Raw genomic sequence first — 19,282 nt, 5'->3', positions numbered from 1 at the left:
AAAAAATAAAAGCTCTTTTGACACCTTCATATATTCTTATTATAGAGGACTTTGGTACCTTCACATGACCCTCTCCAGAGATAACCTCCCTTAACAGTTGCATGTCTTAGTCCTTTTGCATACATGTAGGTATCCCACACCAGGGTGGGATAAAACTTAACTTCTCTGATTTCATTTTTAACTTAAAAATATTGTTGGTGTCTGAGTCCACTGTATTTAAAAAACAGCTGTGTTGTATGCCAGTTGATGTACCATAGTTTGTTTAACCGCTTGATGGACACATTTAAAATTGTAAGGCAGTTATGCCCTGAAAATCCTTATTTCTACAACTTGGATCACATCCTGTTTCTTTAGGATATCTTATCAGAAGTAGAATTGCCAAATGAAAGGGTATGCACGTAAACATTTTTTTTTAAGATTAACATTTTTTTTTTTAACATTTATTTATTTTTGAGAGACAGAGACAGAGCATGAGTAGGGGAGGGGCAGAGAGAGAGAGAGGGAGACACATAATCTGAAACAGGTTCCAGGCTCAGCTATCAGCACAGAATGTGGGGCTTGAAGCCATGAACTGTGAGATCATGACCTCGGTTGAAGTCAGACGTTGAACCAACTGAGCCACGTGGGTGCCACATTTAAAGATTTTTTTAAAAAGTTTATTTATTTTTGAAAGAGAATTCCCAGCAGGCTCTGCACCATCAGCACAGAGCCCAACTCAGGGCTTGAACCCAAAATTCACAAAATCATGACCTGAGCCAAAATCAAGAGTTGGACACTCACCTACGGAGCCACCCAGGCGTCCTTGCACATTAACATTTTTGATAGTGTGGTCAAATCTTCCAAAGAGGACAATGTGTGAGGGTGATTGTTTATCCCATATCCTTTTCAACACTGGCTGTCTTTTTATTTATTTTTATTTTAGAGAGAGAACACCAGCAGAGAAGAGAGGCAGAGGGGGAAGAGAAGGAATTAAGTTTATTTATTTTGAGAGAGAGAGAGAGAGAGAGAGAGAGAGAGAGAGAGAGACCGACCGACCGACCCCCAAGCAGGCTTTGCACTGTCAGTGCAGAGCCCATTGTGGGGCTCGAATCCATGAACCATGAGATATGACCTGAGCCGAAATCAAGAGTCGGGATGCCCGACTGAGCCACCCAGGTGCCCCTCATTTCTTTGACTTTAAATTCTTAGTCCATCAGAAATTTATTTTCATATACATTACTTTTTCTCTTTTTAAGTTTATTTATTTATTTTGAAAGAGAGTCAGTGAGTGCACACGGGGAAGGGGTGCAGAGAGAGAGGAAGAGAGAATCTCAAGTTGGCTCTATGCTGTCAGTGCAGAACCCAACTCAGACTCGAACTCACAAGCCATGAGATCATGGCCTGAGCCATGAGGTGCCCCTCATGTAAGTTGCTTTTATATTTTGTAAAAAGTAGTTGTGACATTTGGTTTTACAGTTCAGAATACATAGCTATTATATTGTGAAGAACCTTTGTTTTTTCTTAGCAGATTAACTGCTTGTATAATGAGTTTTTATTTTGAAGGGAGAAGATAAGGTAAAAGTCAGGAAGCTTGTTTTTTAGTTCATTTGCTTCCTAGGAATCTCTCAGTTGTGCATTTTGAACATTGTTTTCCCTAAGAAAAACTTTTATTTTGGAAAAATTCAACATACACAGAGGTAGAAGAATATAATGAACCCTCATATACCTATCGTAACAGCTCTGACAATGGCCAGTTACCTGGGCAATTTTAGTTTCTAGCCCCACTTAACTCCTTTCCTTGTATTATTTTGGTGCAAATACTAGGCATTGCATCATTTATAAGTATTTCAGTGTGTATCTTTAAAAAAATAAGGACTTTTTGGGGAACATATCTTTAAACTATTGTATCTAAACTGTTGAACATATCTTTACACTATTGTATCTAAAAGAAAAAGGGCAGTAATTCGTTGGTTATCATAAACAAGCCAGTCAGTTTTCAAATGTGTGCATGTATAATTTATGTCCTTGGGAAGTTCAGATGACAACTGTCATGTCTTTGCTAGTTTACCTAATTACATAGGAGTATGCGTGCTTGTAAAATGAGGATTTATAGCAATTGAATTTTTAAATACATTGGTATTATTTCAGCATTTTGGCTTCTATTTTCATCATATTTACAAATGCATCTAGTTTAAAGCATCAACTGGTTATACAGGACTTCTTTAACATTTAGTTTAAATTTTTTAATTAGTTTATTTATTGTTTAATTTACATCCAAGTTAGCATATAGTGCAACAATGATTCGGGAGTAGATTGCTTAATGCCCCTTACCTATTTAGACCATCACCCCCCCCCCCCAACACCTCCAGTAACCCTCTATCTGTTCTCTATATTTAAGAGTCTCTTATGTTTTGTCCCGCTCTCTGTTTTTATATTATTTTTGCTTCCCTTCCCTTGTGTTCATCTGTTTATTTTAAATTCTTCATATGAGTGTCATATGATATTTGTCTTTCTCTGACTAATTTCACTTAGCATATACTCTCCAGTTTCATCCACATAGTGGCAAATAGCAAGATTTCATTCTTTTTGATTGCCGAGTAATACTCCATTGTATGTATATATACCACATCTTCTTTATCCATTCATCCATCGATGGACATTTGGACTCTTTCCATACTTTGGCTATTGTCGATAGTGCTGCTATAAACATTGGGGTGCATATGCCCCTTCGAAACAGCACTTCTGTATCCCTTGGATAAATACCTAGTAGTGCAATTGCTGGGTTGTAGGGTAATTTTATTTTTAATTTTTTGAGGAACTTCCATACCATTTTCCATAGTGGCTGCACCAGTTTGCATTTCCACCAGCAGTTCAAGAGAGAGCCTCTTTCTTCACATCCTTGCCAACATCTGTTGTTGCCTGAATTGTTAATGTTAGCCATTCTGACTGGTGTGAGGTGGTATCCCATTGTGGTTTTGATTTGTATTTCCCTGATGATGAGTGATGTTGAGTATTTTTTATGTGTCTGTTAGCCATTTGGATGTCTTCTTTGGAGAAGTGTCTATTCATGTTTTTAGCCCATTTCTTCACTGGATTATTCATTTTTTGGGTGTTGAGTTTGATAACTTCTTTATAGATTTTGGATACTAACTCTTTATCTGATAGGTCATTTGGAAATACCTTCTTCCATTCTGTCGGTTGCCTTTTAGTTTTACTGATTGTTTTCCTTCGCTATGCAGAAGCTTTTTATTTTGATGAGGTCCCAATAGTTCATTTTTGCTTTGTTTCCCTTTCCTCCAGAGACATGTTGAGTAAGAAGTTGCTGTGGCCCATGTCAAAGAGGTTTTTGCCTGCTTTCTCCCCGAGGGTTTTGATGGCTTCCTGTCTTACATTTAGGTCTTTCATCATCCATTTTGAGTTTATTTTTTGTGTTTGGTGTAAGAAAGTGGTCCAGGTTCATTTTTCTGCATGTCGCTGTCCAGTTTTCCCATTACCAGCTGAAGAGACTGTCTTTATTCCATTGGATATTCTTTCCTGCTTTGTCAAAGATTAGGTGGCCATACATTTGTGGGTCCATTTCTGGGTTCTCTGTTCTGTTCCATTGATCCGAGTGTCTGTTTTTGTGTCATAAACAGGACATCTTTAATGATAACATCAGACAACTTAAAAAAAAAAATTAGATCCTAAATTGAATTAGGATCTAAAGTAGGTCCACGCATTGTGATTAACAGATATGTATGTATTTATTTATTAATTATTTTTTTAATAAAAAATTTTTAATGTTTATTTGAGAGAGAGTGAGCGCGTGTGCAAGCAGAGCAAAAGCAGGGAGGGACAGAGAGACAGAGACACAGAATCTGAAGCAGGCTCCAGGCTCTGAGCTATCAGCACAGAGCCCAACCCCGGGCTTGAACTCATGAACTGCAAGATTGTGACCTGAGCTGAAGTCGGACGCTTAATTGACTGAGACTTCCAGGCGCCTGAAAAGATGGATATATATTTTAAGTCTTTCTTATTAATCTATAGTTTTCCTTACATCTCTTCCCCCCTTGCAATTTGTTGAATAAACTGAAATGTTTTAAACAACAAATTTATCATGTATGTTTTGTGCTTGTGTTTTCATGCAGACACTTTTTAGCTATGATCTTTGATAATTTTTTCTCTCTAAAATATGCATAAATTTTACATAAATTGCTCTGTGACGTAGTAGAAAGAGACCAATATTTGGAGCCAGAAAAATTAGACTTTGAGCCCCTCTCTTCATTATTTACTAAATAATGGACCTGGCCAATGGTCTCATTTATCGGACCCTTAGTTTACTCATCAAAATAAGACAGTATTTTGGGGAGTTTTTCTAAGCAGCAAGTAAGATTCTTTACTAACCATTTATTGTACTTGTTGATGAAGTCTATTCAAAATAGAAATTGTGTCTTCAAGGAGCCAATGATAAAGGAGACAGACATGTAAATGAATAATTAAAATCTGATTAGTGAAACAGAAAACAGTCTTCAAGTTTCAGTGGAAATGTGATGATGGGAGTGACTCTTTGGCAATCAGAGAATGGTTCTCAGGGGAGGTATAGGTGGAATTGAATTAAATAGATCGGGATTTTCTGATACATGGGCTTTTGACATCTGGGTTAATAGTACCTTTCTTAGGCTGCTGAAATAGTACCTTTGTAAGGTGAAAAGGGAGCAGTGTCTGAAGAGAAACCTGGAGAGAAAGAGACAGGGCCAGATGTTCTATTTGAGTGCTTTTGTAAACCAAAAACCTATCTAAAATTTTATTTTCTTGGTAGTTAAGCAGATGAACATAAAAATGACACCTCTTAGGGCTTTGCCAATTTACTCAATTATGTAGGAATATCCATACTTATCCATATGTGTGATATGTGTATGATCTTCAATTTATAGGCATTATTTTTTAATGTGCTGGTATTTAGTTTTAAATTACCTTTTAATCAAGTTTATAAGTGTAACTAGTTGAAAGTCATCTAATCCGAAGTCTTCTTTTGAAAAACAGTACTCTCCTGAGTTCTGTTCCCTTTAAGACAACCACTTTGATTTAAACATATTTTTACTGTCACTTCTTGATTTTTGGTTTCAGGAATTACCAGTTGAATTCCAACTAGGCAAAATGAGGAATTGGCTCTCTGTCCACATCTACCTTTATTATTTATCTTATAGTTACTTTATAGTTGTGTTTAGATCAATATTTAGTGTTTAGAGTATTATGAATATTTAAAATATTAGCTAAGTCATGTAGTATACTGTGATTCCTTTTTCTGCTTGACTTCTTATTTTCTCTGGAATTAATAATTGTCTTATTTGCATAAATTAGACATTAGGTTAGCAAAGTAGTTTTTTTGGTGTTACCATTTTGTGTTTGTTGTATTTTTAAAACTACTAAACCTGTCTCTTAATAAAGACATGAAAGGAAATGGCATTAACATAATTTAACATTATAAAGAATTGATTTTACTAAATAGCAATTTAAAATATGTAAGAAATAGAATATTTGATAAAAACATAAAATTTGGATTATATTTGTATTTTAGCTGAAATAGGTGATTTTTTAAAAAAGATTTTATCTTTAGTAATTTTTTTTTAATGTTTTTATTTTTGAGAGAGAGAGAGAGAGAGAGAGAGAGAGAGAGAGAGAGAGAGAGAGAGAGAAACAGAGCACAAGTGGGGAAGGGGCAGAGAAAGAAAGGGAGACAGAATCCAAAGCGGGCTCCAGGCTCCGAGCTGTCAGCACAGAGCCCTGCACGGGGCCCGAACCCACAGACCACACAATCATGAACTGAGCCAAAGTTGGGCGCTTAACCGACTGAGCCACCCAGGCGCCCTTTAAAGATTTTATCTTTAAACAATCTCCCCACCCAGTGTGGGGCTCAAATTTGTAATCCCAAGATAAAGCATCGTGTGCTCCACCCACTGAGCCAGCTAGGCACCCCTTTTTGTGTTTTTACTGTGATTGCTCAGAAAAGAAATGATACTTCTTAGGATTGTTAGTGATCATCAAAGGATACTTTAGCGAATGGATTGTTTCCTAACATTTGTAGAGGTATACGGCTATTGTACATGAAATTCATTGATCCAAAAGACCTGATAAGCTTAATTAATGTTTGTTGTCTTCTGTCAACTCCTTATAAAATAGTCCAGTAAGTTTAGAAATGCTGTAAATTATATCTCTATTTTATATAGAAGTCTTCAAAAACTTGGAATTAAAGTAGCCAGTTTTAATTATTTTTTTCAAATTTACTTGACCAGAAACGTTTTTTAATAGTGTATCCTAATACCATAGGATTTTAGTAAATAACACCATATGTCTGACTGCATATTGTGGGGAGTCTTCTGATAACTTTTTTCTGTCTGGTTTTTACAGTGACAAAAATGCTGAGCTTCTTCCGTAGAACACTTGGGCGTCGGTCAATGCGTAAACATGCCGAGAAGGAACGACTCCGAGAAGCTCAACGAGCTTCCACGCACATTCCTGCAGCTGGAGACTCTAAGTCCATCATCACATGTCGGGTGTCTCTTCTGGATGGTACTGATGTTAGTGTGGACTTGCCGGTATGTAGGTCCTGCTGAACTTTTGCAAATTCTATACGAGACCACTTTCTGCATTTGAATTCTCTACTGTTACCTTCCTGGGGAAGTTAGGTAATACAGGTTAGTATGGATCAGGCACTGTAATGTTCAAGTACACGGATCAGGTAACCTTAGATACCCAGAATGAAAATATTTCTTTGGGATTAGTGGAACTTAACCTGAAATATTTAAATGATAGGGCGGTTATTGGCACAAAACATTTGTGTGTTTATGTGTGTTCCTTAGGGTAGCTACATATAGGGTACTCTAGTGGATTTTTCACAATCCTTATTGAGCAGTCATTAAAGTAATGAGAATCTTTGGGAATGACAATGATACTTACATGTATACTACAGAACTTTTAGTACTCTATACTTTTCTGTAATTTTCAAAACACTCCTCACTTTTTTCAAAATAAATACTTCTTCAGCAGTTTAGTGTGCTTGCAGAAATTTTAATGAAATGGGGTAAAAGGACTTCATACTCATCAGCTCTATCCCTTTGCTCCCAAACTAGTTTGCGGGGGAGATTTTTTATACACTGTAATCTTTATTTCAAGACAGGATGTTGTAATTTTATTCAAATTTTAGGTGGTTTCTTTTTCCAGTTATGAATATATAATTATAATTCACGATGAAACAATCTGATATATTTGAAAGGGATTGACTTATTCCTTATAGGCCTTTTTGAGGGGCAGAAGAGGTAGCTATATGGTTTAGGGGGAGTTGAGTTTCTCTCTAAGCTATTTACTAATAACAAATGTCTTTGTTCTGCATTAAAAGATTTATGTAACTAAGCTGTAAAATGTGTGATTGGATGTGTCATTGGATGTTCCCTACTATCTTCCCTCCCTACACATTCTTTTTAGTATACACCTATATACCCAAAATGCAATAAAAAAGTCTTTGTGCGAAGTGGTAGCGTAAATGCTGCTACACTACACAGTTGAATAAACTCTAGAAGACCTTTAACTTAACCTTTAACTCACAGTGAGAGAATAAGGAATTGGATAGTTTAAACGAATATTCTGATTAATTGAATAATTTAGAATGTACTAGGCACGTGCCTTACACATCTTAAAAGTAATAGAACGTGATAAAATTAAACATAGGGTTTCTTAAAGTGTTTTGAAGTTGTCATCATGAGTACGTATTTATTATCTTTCTATGTTAGACTGGGCATCTTTAGGGTTTTTGATTCTGGAATACTTGAAGGCATTTACATTTTCTTCCTGTAAGGCTTCTTGAGGGTTTGTCAGACATTCCAGTATGTGATACTTTGTGAGGAGTTTTCATATTCATTTCTTTCTTGATAAGTATCTTAAGAGTTTTGTGTACTATTCCATTAAAATATCATTAGATATGTGATAAAAAGCTTGAGATTGCTGTGTAAGAGACCAGAAAGAAGTTCATTATTACCTAATGGTTGAAGTATGAAGTCTCACGGTTGTTGATGGCGGGGCTGATACTAGGAAAATAGGCTTTGTGAAAGAGCTTTTTAAAGAAATAGGCTAGGGGCGCCTGGGTGGCTCAGTCGGTTGAGCGTCCGACTTTGGCTCAGGTCATGATCTTGCGGTCTGTGAGTTCGAGCCCCATGTCGAGCTCTGTGCTGACAGCTCGGAGCCTGGAGCCTGCTTCAGATTCTGTGTTTCCCTCTCTCTCTGCCACTCCCCCGCTCATGCCCTGCCTGTCTCTCTCTGTCAAAAATAAACATTAAAAAAAATAAAAAAAAATATCATTAGATATGTGATAAAAAGCTTGAGATTGCTGTGTAAGAGACCAGAAAGAAGTTCATTATTACCTAATGGTTGAAGTATGAAGTCTCACGGTTGTTGATGGCGGGGCTGATACTAGGAAAATAGGCTTTGTGAAAGAGCTTTTTAAAGAAATAGGCTAGGGGCGCCTGGGTGGCTCAGTCGGTTGAGCGTCCGACTTTGGCTCAGGTCATGATCTTGCGGTCTGTGAGTTCGAGCCCCATGTCGAGCTCTGTGCTGACAGCTCGGAGCCTGGAGCCTGCTTCAGATTCTGTGTTTCCCTCTCTCTCTGCCACTCCCCCGCTCATGCCCTGCCTGTCTCTCTCTGTCAAAAATAAACATTAAAAAAAATAAAAAAAAATATCATTAGATATGTGATAAAAAGCTTGAGATTGCTGTTTTAAGAGACCAGAAAGAAGTTTCTTATTACCTAATGTTTGAAGTATGAAGTCTCACGGTTGTTGATGGAGGGACTGATACTAGGAAAATAGGCTTTGTAAAAGAGCTTTTTAAAGAGACAGGCTAGGGGTACCTGGGTGACTCAGTCAGTTAAGCGTCTGACCTCGGTTCAGGTCATGATCTTGCAGTCTGTGGGTTTGAGCTCCACGTTGGGCTCTGTGCTGACAGCTCAGAGCCTGGAGCCTGCTTCGGGGTCTGTGTCTCCCTCTCTGCCCCCCCCCCCGCCAGATAAACATTAAAAAATTTTTTAAAGAGGCAGGGTAGAGTGGAGGAGAAGCTGCACTAGTTTTGTTTGCTTGTTTGTTTGTTTGTTTGTTTTTAATTTATAAAATATTTAGTTTTGAGAGAGGCAGAGAGAGCATGAGCAGGGGAGGGGCAGAGAAAGGGAGGGAGACACAGAATCTGAAGCAGGTTTCAAGCTCTGAGCTGTCAGCATAGAGCCCAGCACAGGGCTTGAACCCACAAACTGTGAGATCGTGACCTGAGCTTAACCAACTGAGCCATCCAGGTGCCCCAAAATAACTCGTTTTTTTTTTTTAATTTTTTAAAAATATTTATTTGTTTTTGAGAGAGACAGAGTGCAAGTGGAGGAAGTGCACAGAGAGAGAGGGAGACACAGAATCCTGAAGAAGGCTCCAGGCTCTGAGCTGTCAGCACAGAACCCGATCCGATGCAGGGCCTGAACTCATGAACTGCGAGATCATAACCTGAGCCTAAGTCGGATGCTTAACTGACTGAGTCACCCAGGTGCCCCCAGCACTAGGTTTTAAAGTAGTGGAACAAATGGCTAGTGACTGGTATAGAATGGTTTCCTATGCTTGGTATGCTCAGTAGTGTGGATGTGATTGCTTGATCAAGGCCAGAAATACTAGCTGACCTCTCACATAGACAATTGCAGTGAAAAAGCCAAGAGTTTTAGGTTTGACTCTTTGGGGAACTAGAACAATTGCCTTTTCAGCTCTGCAGGTGAAATCCTAGAGTTGGTAAACTAATTCTAGATCCTTTCATGGGTATAAAATGGGCATTGGCCTGCCAGCTAAACTGTTTTACTAAAAAAAAAATAGACCAGAGGAATGTTAATTTCTAAAAAAGAAAGTCCCACCCCCTTTTTTTTATTTAGCTTCTCAACCAGTCTAGTGTTATTCCGAAAGAGGATTTAGAATTGATTTTAGAAATTGGATGAAGCATATACTCATTTCCCACTAGGATTAAGGTCACTAGTGATCATAACAAACCAGTGTGGAACTAAGATGATTGCCTAGACAATATGTAAATGATCATCAGTGATTAAATAGAGTGCTTTAAATCTTCGGACTTCAACTTAGTATATACTGGTAGTATGGCCATTTTTTCCTTTTGCTGACTTCTTCCTCTCAAAACTGAGGGAGGGATTTAATTATCTTCTCTCCTCCCCACCTACCCCCCCTCCCCCTTTTTAAGAAATAACTACAGAAATGCCTAATGCCTTTTGGTGAATGATAAAAGCATCGGGTGGAAATTTCTGACTGATTTTTAAATTTTCTCTTTGGAAATGGCCACAGAAACTTTGTTGATTTATGATCTTAGTGTTTAGTAATAGCCTGTCTTGTATCATTCTGCATCTTTCGAACTTTAATAGAAAATGTTTGATTAACCAATTTGGTAATTTAATAAACCTATTTTGCTGATGTAGATGCTGAAGGCTTTAAATTATATAGCCCATGTGTGGTTATACTTTTATTTATTATATATATGTTTTTAATTTTTTTAATGTTTATTTTAGAGAGAGAGAGAACGTGAGTGGGGAGGGGCAGAGAGAGGCATTGTTAAGATGGCAGCACACCCCATGTTGATCTATAGAGTCAACATAATCCTCACCAGAGTACCAGTTGATTCGTTTATAGAAATTGACAAGCTGATTTAAAAATTCATATGGAATTGCAAGGGACTCAGAATAGCCAAAACAATACTGGAAAAAGAACAAAGTAGCAGGACTCACACTTTCTAGGTGTTTGTTTTTTTTGAGCAAGAACATGCTCATATGCACCCCAGCAGGGAAGAGGGGCAGAGGGAAGAGATAGAGAATCTTAAGCAGGCTTCATGCTGAGTGTGGAGCCCAACATAGGGCCTGGTCCCATGACGCTGGGATCCTGACTTGAACCAAAATCAAGAGTTGGATTTAACCAACTGAGTCACCCAGACGCCCCTCATACTTCCTGGTTTTAAGCCTACTGTAAAACAACACTAATCAAGATGGTGTGCTACTGGCACAAGAATAGGCACGTAGGGGTGCCTGACTGGCTTGGTCAGTGGAGCATGGAACTCTTGATCTCGGGGTTGTGAGTTTGAGCCCTGTTTTGGGTGTAGAAATTACTTAAAAATAAAATCTTAAATGGGGCACGTGGGTGGCTCAGTTAAAGGTCTGACTTCAGCTCAGGTCATGATCTCGCTGTTCATGAGTTTGAGGCCCATGTCGGGCTCTGTGTTGACAGCTTGGAGCCTGAAGCCTGCTTCAGATTCTGTGTCTCTCTCTCATTCTGCTGCTTCCCCTCTCTAGCGTGCACTTTATCTCTCTCTCTCTCTCTCTCTCTCTCTCTCTCAAAAATAAACAATAATAAACCTTAAAAAAAATTCCATTGTATGATACATTGTATTTTGTTTATCCATTCATCAGTTGGTGGACATTTGGGTTGTGTCCAGCTTTTAGCTACTGTGAATAGTGCTGCCATGAATATTCTTGTACAAGTGTTTGTTGGAATACATGTTTTCAGTTCTTTGGGGTGTGATATCTAGGAGTGGAATTGCTGGGTCATATGATAATTCTATGTTTAATTTTTTGTGGAACCGACAAATTGTTTTCTGTAGCAGCTGTATCTTACATACCCACCAGTAATGTAGGAGGGCTCCAGTGTCTCCACATCCTCAACACTTGTTATTTTCCATTTTTTTGATTATAGTCATCTTAGAGGATGTGAGGTGATATCTCATTATGGTTTTGATTTGTAGTTTTATTAAAAAAATTTTTTTTTAATGTTTATTTATTTTAGAGAGAGAGAGAGAGAGCACGCAAGGGAGGGGCAGAGAGAGAGGGAGGCACAGAATCTGAAGCAGGCTCTAGGCTCTGAGCTGTCAGCATAGAGCCCAATACAGGGCTTGAACCCACAAACTGTGAGATCATGACCTGGGCCAAAGTTAAATGCTTCACTGACTGAGGCACCCAGGTGCCCTGATTTATAGTTTTCTAATGATTACTGATGAGCATCTTTTTATATGCTTACTGGCCATTTTTACATTGTCTTTGGAGAAATGTCCATTCAAACCCTTTGCTCACTTATTTCTTTTAATTGTGTTTATTTTTCTTAAAATTTTTTTCATGTTTATTATTCTGAGAGAGAGGGTGTGAGCAGGGCAGGGGCAGAGAGAGGGGGCAGAGAGAGAATCCCAAGTAGGCTCCATGCTGTCAGCACACAGCCTGCCTGAAACCAAACTGTGAGATCATGACCTGAGCCGAAATCAAGAGTTGGACTGTTAACTGAGCCACCCAGGTGCCCCTATTCCTTTTAATTAACAAAAATTTTTTGGTGTGTTCTTATCTGGCTTTTAAAGTGAAAAAAAATTTGGGGCACCTGGCTGGGTCAGTCGGTTAAGCGTCCGACTTTGGTTCAGGTCATGGTCTCGTGGTTCGTGAATTTGAGTCCCATGTTAGGCTCTGTGTAGATGGCGCAGAGCCTGGAGCCTGCTTCATATTCTGTGACTTCCTCTGTCTCTGTCCCTTCCCCACTCATGCTGTGTCTTTGTCTCTTGAAAAATAAACATTAAAAAAATTTTAAATGAAAAGAATTTTTAAAAAAATTTTAATTGCAGTATAGTTGACATACAGTATTATATTATTAGTATCAGGTATATAACACAGTGATTAGGCAGTTGTATGCACATTATGAAATGCTTGCCATAAGTGTAATTACCATCTGTCACCAAACAAAGTTATTACGCTATTTTTCCAATGCTGTGCTTTTCATCACTGTGATTATTTTATAACTGGAAGTTTGTATATCTGGGTCCCCTTCACCTATTTGACCCATCCCACCCACCTACCTCCCCTTTGGCAATCATTAACTTATCCTCTGTATTCATGAATCTGTTTGTTTTTTTGTGTGTTTTGTTCATTTGGTTTTTGTGCACATAAGTGAAATTATATGGTATTTGTTTTCCTGTGTCTGACTTATTTCACTTCGTATAATACCCTCTAGGTCCATCCATGTTGTCACAGATGGCAAGAATTCATTCTTTTTTTTTTTATGACTGAGTAATATTCCATTGTGTATATACACCACATCTTCTTTATTGATTCATCTATTGGTGGACATTTAGGTTGGTTCCATATCTTGGCTATTGTAAATACTGCAGTAAACATAGGGGTGCATATATCTTTTTGACAAGCATTTTTGTTTGTGTAAGTATTCACCAGTGGAATTACTGGATTATATGGTATTTCTGTTTTTAATTTTTTGAGGAACCTTCCTACTGTTTTCCATAGTGGCTGTACCACTTTATATTCCCACTAGCAGTGCATGAGGGTTCCCTTTTTCTGCACATCCTTATTTCTGCCCAACACTTATTTCTTGTCTTTTTTGATACTAGACATTCTGATAGGTGTGAGGTGATAACTGTGGTTTTGATTTGCATTTCCCTGAGGGTTAGTGATGTTGAGTATATTTTCATGTGTCTGTTGGCCATCTGTATGGCTTCTTTGAAAAATTGTCTATTCATGTCCTCCGTTTTTTAATTGAATTATTTGTTTTTTGGGTGTTTAGTTTTATGAGTTCTTTATATATTTTGGGTATTAACATCTTGTTGGACATATCATTTGCAAGTATCTTCTCCTGGTCAGTAGGTTTCCTTTTCATTTTGTTGATGGTTTCTTTCACTGTGCAAAGGTTTTTTAGTTTGATATAGTTCTAATGTTTATTTTTGTTTTGTTTCTCTTGTGTGAGGAGGGTTATCCAGAAAAATATTGCTAAGGTCAGTATCTGAGAGATTACTGCCTATATTTTCTTTTGGAAGTTTTATGGTTTCAGGTCTCACAGGTCTTTAATCCATGTTGAGTTAATTTTTGTATATGGTATAAGATAGTGGTCTTGTTTCATTCTTTTGCATATGACTATCCTGTTTACCCAGTCCCACTTATTGAAGAGACTGTCTTTCCCCTAGTGTATATTTTTGCTTCATTTGTTGTAGATTAATTAGGCATATAAGCATGGATTTATTTCTGGGTTCTCTGTCCTTTTCCGTTGATCTATGTGTCTGTTTTTGTGCCAGTACCATACTGCTTTTGTTAATATAGCTTTGTAGTATAAAAAAATAGCTTTGTAGTGTAGTTTCAAGTTTGGGGTTGTGAGATCTCCAGCCTTGTTCTTTCTCAAGATAGCTTTGGTTATGGTCATTTGATTTATGATGAGGGTTCCAGAGCCATTTATTGGGGGAAAGAAGAGTCTTTTCAACCAGTGGTGGTAGGAGAACTGGATAGCCATATATGAGAGAATAAAGTGAAGTTGAAACTTTAGCTGACACCATATACAAAAGTTAACTCAAAATGGACCAAAGACCTAAACATAAAAGTAAGACGATAAGACTCTTAAAACAAATTGTAGGGATAAATCTTCATGACCTTGGATTTGGTTTTTTAGGTATGACATGAAAAACATGGACAACAAAATAAAAAAAAAAATAAGTTGGACTTTTATCAAAATGAAGAACTTTTGTGTCTCAAAGGCCATCATTAAGAAACTGAAAAGATTCTCAGAATGGGAAAGAGTATTTGTAGGTTACATATTTGATAAGCACTTACGTCTAGAATATATAAAGAACTGTTACAACCCAATAATAAAAAGACAACCCAATTAAATTTTTTTTATGTTTATTTATTTTTGAGAGACAGAGCAGGAGTTGGGGGGGGGGCGGGGAGCAAAGAGAGGGGACACGGAATTCGAAGCAGGCTCCAGGCTCCGAGCTGTCCACACAGAGCCTGACATGGGGCTCCAACCATGAACCATGAGATCATGACTTGAGCCGAAGTTGGATGCTTAACCAACTGAGCCACCCAGGCGTCCCAAAGACAACACACTGAAAATGGGCAATGGGGTGCCTGGGTGGCTTGGTCTGTTAAGTGTCCAAATCTTGATTTGGGCTCAGGTCATGATTTTATGGTCGTGAGATTGAGCCCTGTGTCAGGCTCCACACTGGGATGGAGTCTGCTTAGGATTCTCTCTCTCTCTCCCTCTCCGTCTGCTTCTCTGCTCACACTCTCTCTTTAAGAAAAAAAAAAAAGAAAAAAAAGAAAAGAGGATGGGGGGCAAAGGATCTGAATAGACCCTTTTCCAAATAAGATATGCAAATGACCGATAGGCACATGAAATGATGCTTGACATCATTAGTCATCAGAGAAACGCAAATCACAACCATGGTGAGATACTACATGTCAACTGTGAAAGTTAAAATGAAGATGTCAGATAATACTAAGTGTTGGTGAGAATGTGGAGAAACTTTAACACTCTTACATTTTTGACGGTCCTATAAATTGTACAACTGCTTTGCGTTATAGCCTACAGTTCCTCAGGTGATTAAACATAGTTTACCATGTGACCCAGCAATTCTACTTTTAGGTATGTATCCAAGAGAATTGAAAACATAGGTTTAGACAAAAACTTGTACACAGATGATCATAACAGCATTATTCTTACTATCCAAAAGGTGGGAAAAAAAAACCCAGCTATCTCTCAAAAGTTGAATGGATAAACAAAATGTGTTATATCCATATAATGGGATATTATTTGGCCATGAAGGAAATGAAGTTCTGATACATGCTACATGGGTGAACTTTGAAAACATTGGCTAGGTGAAAGAAGCCAGTCACAAAGGACGAACTATTATATGATTCCATTTATATGAAAGTCCAGAATAAAGAAATCTATATGAAAAAAAAGTGTAGATTAGTGGTTTGGTGGTTGCCTAGGGCAGATGGGTAGGGACTGAGGGAGTGGTGGGAGTGGTGGTTGGAGCAAAAGCTAAAAAATACAAGATTTCTTTTTGAGGTATGAAGATGTTTTGAAATTGTGATGGTTGTACATATCTGTGATTATACCTTTGAATTTTGTACTTAAAAAAAATTAATGTTTATTTTTGAGAGACAGAGTGTGAGTCAGAGGGGCAGAGAGAGAGAGGGGGAGACACGAAATCCAGGCTCTGAGCTGTCAGCACAGAGCCCAACATGGGGCTCAAACTCACAAACCATGAGATCATGACCTGAGCCGAAGTCAGACACTTAACTGACGGAGCCACCTAGGTGCCCCTGAAGTTAGTACTTTTAATAGGTGAATGATATGTGAATTATATCTCACACCTGTTTTTAAAGATGCATGGGATTTTGCATACTTGTGTTATATTCCATTTAACGTTTTTTTTTAGTACTCAAGAGACATGATTTAGAGTTGATTTCCTTGATTCATTACAGGAAAACAAAATCTGGAGACTGAATATTAATGAAGGCACACGATGATGGGGCTGTGGACTAATCGTGGCAGTGAGACTGCAGGAGAAGGAATGCTTAGTACATGGATATGGTGCAGGGAAGAAAGTGGAGATCAGACCTGAGTAAAATACAATTTCGCTGTGGTGGAGTGGGGGATATTGATTGTGTGGAAGATCATGAGAGCATAGTCTGCTGTCACTGAGAGGAGTAAAAGAATGAAGCGGAAAAAGGAGGGCCCTATGATGGAGTGGTGCAATGATGTGTTTAGAAGCCAGATTTAGAGGGCTTAAAGCAGGGGAGCCTAGGTGGCTCTGCCAGTTAAGCCTCCAACTCTCTCAGTTTCGGCTCGGGTCATGATTTCTCGGTTTGTGAGTTCAAACGCGTGCTGACACTGTGGAGCCTGCTTGGTATTCTCTCTCTCCTTTCTCCCTCTCTCTCTGCTCCTCCCTTGCTCGCGTGCTCTGTCTCTCTCTCTCTCTCTCTCTCAAAATAAGTAAACTTAAAAAATCTCTGAAAAAGGAAATAGAGGATTTAAGGGAATTATTGGGGACAATCTTATATTTTTTGGACCTCTTTTAGTCCCTTGTACCTAGTAGGTGCTTAATCAGTATTATTTAGTTACAAAGGGAAGTTGAAGAATTGCCATGAGATTTGGCGGTAACAGGAAGAAAGGAAATAATAGCATCTAGAGAATGGCTAGATAGGGGAGATCTGAGTTTGTTAAATGAATAGGAAAAATGTTTCTCAGAAATTGGTTTTATATACACAGGTGGAGATTATAGAGTGAGTATTCTAGAAAGGACTGCCATCTTTTGCTGGGAAAGAGGGAAGGCTGATGAAAAGGTAATATCTTGATGGTCTTAATCTTCAGAAAACAGGATGTGAAGTGAGGCGGTGACCTGGAATAATTTATTAGGAGAAAAGAAGAATATAAGCAGCAAGTGATGGTCTAGATGCAGCTGAACAATGAATTTGTAGTGGGTCAGGAGGTGGGTGAAGTAGGTAAAAGAGGACTAAAGTGCAAACTTCCAGTTATAAAATTGATAAATTAGGGTGACAAAAGTAGAGCATAGGGAATATAGTCAGTCATGTTGGAATAACTTTGTATGGTGACGATGATAACTACACTTACTGTGGTGAGCGTTTTGTACTTTAATGGTTGAATCACTATGCTGTATGCCTAAAACTAATGTAATGTTGTATTTTAACTACAGTAAAATTTTTCTTTTAAACGTACAAAGGACTTGAATAGATATTTCTCTAAGAAAATATGCAGATGGCCAATAAGCACCTGAAAGTATGCTCAACATCACCATTAGGGCATTAGGGAAATGCAAATCAAAATCACGTCCTTTCACATCCATTAGGATGGCTGTATCAAACAAAACCAAGCAAAACAACCCCAGAAAATAACAAATGTTGGTGAGGATGTGGAGAAATTAGAATCTTATGAATTGCTGGTGGGAATGCAAAATGGTGCAGCTACTATGGAAAACAATTGGGCAGTTCCTCAAAAGTTAAAAACATAGGATTATCATATTCCACTCCTAAGTACATTCCCAAAAGTATTGAAAGCAGGGACTCAAACAGATACTTGTATACCAGTGTTCATAGCAGTATTCACAATAGCCAATATACATACAATGGAATATTATTCAGTTTTAGAAAGGAATGAAATTTTGAAACCTGCTACAACATGGATGAACCTTGAAAACATTATGCTAAGTGAGATAAGCTAGACACAAAAGGACATATATTGTATGATTCTACTTATGTGATGTATGTAGAATGGGCAAATTCATGAGCCACATAAAGTAGGAAAGAGGTTATTAGGGGTTAAAGGGAGGGAGTGTGAAAAATGGTTGTTTAATGGGTACAGAGTTTCTGATTGGTATTATGAAAAGTTCTGGAAATGAAGGGTGGTGACAGTTGTACACATTGGGAATATGTTTAATGACATTGAATTGTATATGTTAAAATGGTAAATTTAGTTATGTTAAAAAAAAAAAAGAAATGGAGACTGATGCTTGTTAAGTGGGATCAGTGTACTGGAAGTTCCCATTGTAGTTGGAGAATCTAGGCATTGAGAGTAATTTTGTGAACAAGATAGAGATGAGGTTGTGATAAGAAGTTGGGGGTATCTAATTACTGATCTGAGAGGTGACATTCCAGTTAAAATCTGGGTGTGGTGTGTAACCTTAGGAAATTGGAGCTTGGGAGAGAGCAAAATGCAAATTCTAGCCTTGTCATTTTTGTAGCTATGCAATGGGGTCATATTACTAAAGCCTTCTGAACTTTTTCTATGTTATGTATTTATTAAATGGACAAATAAGCTAAGCCATAATCATCAGGATAATTGGGAGTATTAAATAAACATATGTTTAAGAAAAAGAGTAGAAGTGCTGGCACTTAGGTAGGAAACTTAGAAAAATAGAGGACAAATATTTGAGGAAATAATAGATTGTTTTCCCAGAATTAAAGGGAGATGAAAGATCTCAGATTTAAAAGGCCCAACAGAATACAATATAGAGATGAGGAAAAAACCACACTTAGACACATTATATTGAAATTTAAGACTCTCAGAGATAGAGAAGTTTAAAAGCTAACCAAGAATTAATAACATTATTAAGGACCAGAATTCGAATTGTCATCACACTTTTCAACAGCACATAAGCTGTAAGAAGATGAAAGAGTAATACGTTTTGAGTATTGAACAGTGTTGAAAGAAAATAACTCTGAACCTTAAATTTTATAAGGTGACAATAAGCATTCAAGTGTAAAAGCATGTTGAAAATACTCTCAAACATAGAAGACCTTTAAAGATAGGCCGTACAAAGTCCCACATGGAGAACATTTCTGTAGGAAGAACTTAAACGAGTGGAGAAACAAATCTAGCAGATGCTGTTAGGTATGTGTGATGTACAAATGTAAGATGTATAAAGAATGATCAAAATACCAAAATAAAGATTGTCATCTTAAAAAAAATTAGCC

The 19,282-nt window shown here is 37.7% G+C and overlaps 1 protein-coding gene across 10 annotated transcripts in view; it reads left to right on the top strand.

Annotated features, from left to right (window-relative positions):
* The window catches only part of EPB41L5 (erythrocyte membrane protein band 4.1 like 5), a 150,715-nt gene that overhangs the window by 3,557 nt on the left and 127,876 nt on the right, over positions 1–19,282 (top strand). For all 10 annotated transcript variants that reach the window (XM_045033643.1, XM_045033644.1, XM_045033641.1 and 7 more), the window contains exon 2: positions 6,367–6,554. In XM_045033643.1, coding sequence (XP_044889578.1) covers positions 6,375–6,554 — 180 coding nt within the window. In that variant the 5' untranslated portion in view covers positions 6,367–6,374. The remainder of the gene's footprint in view (positions 1–6,366; positions 6,555–19,282) is intronic.

This window comes from Felis catus, chromosome C1 (genome assembly GCF_018350175.1).
Source record: "Felis catus isolate Fca126 chromosome C1, F.catus_Fca126_mat1.0, whole genome shotgun sequence".
Lineage (NCBI taxonomy): Eukaryota > Metazoa > Chordata > Mammalia > Carnivora > Felidae > Felis > Felis catus.
This window is presented reverse-complemented; position numbering and strand designations above follow the sequence as displayed.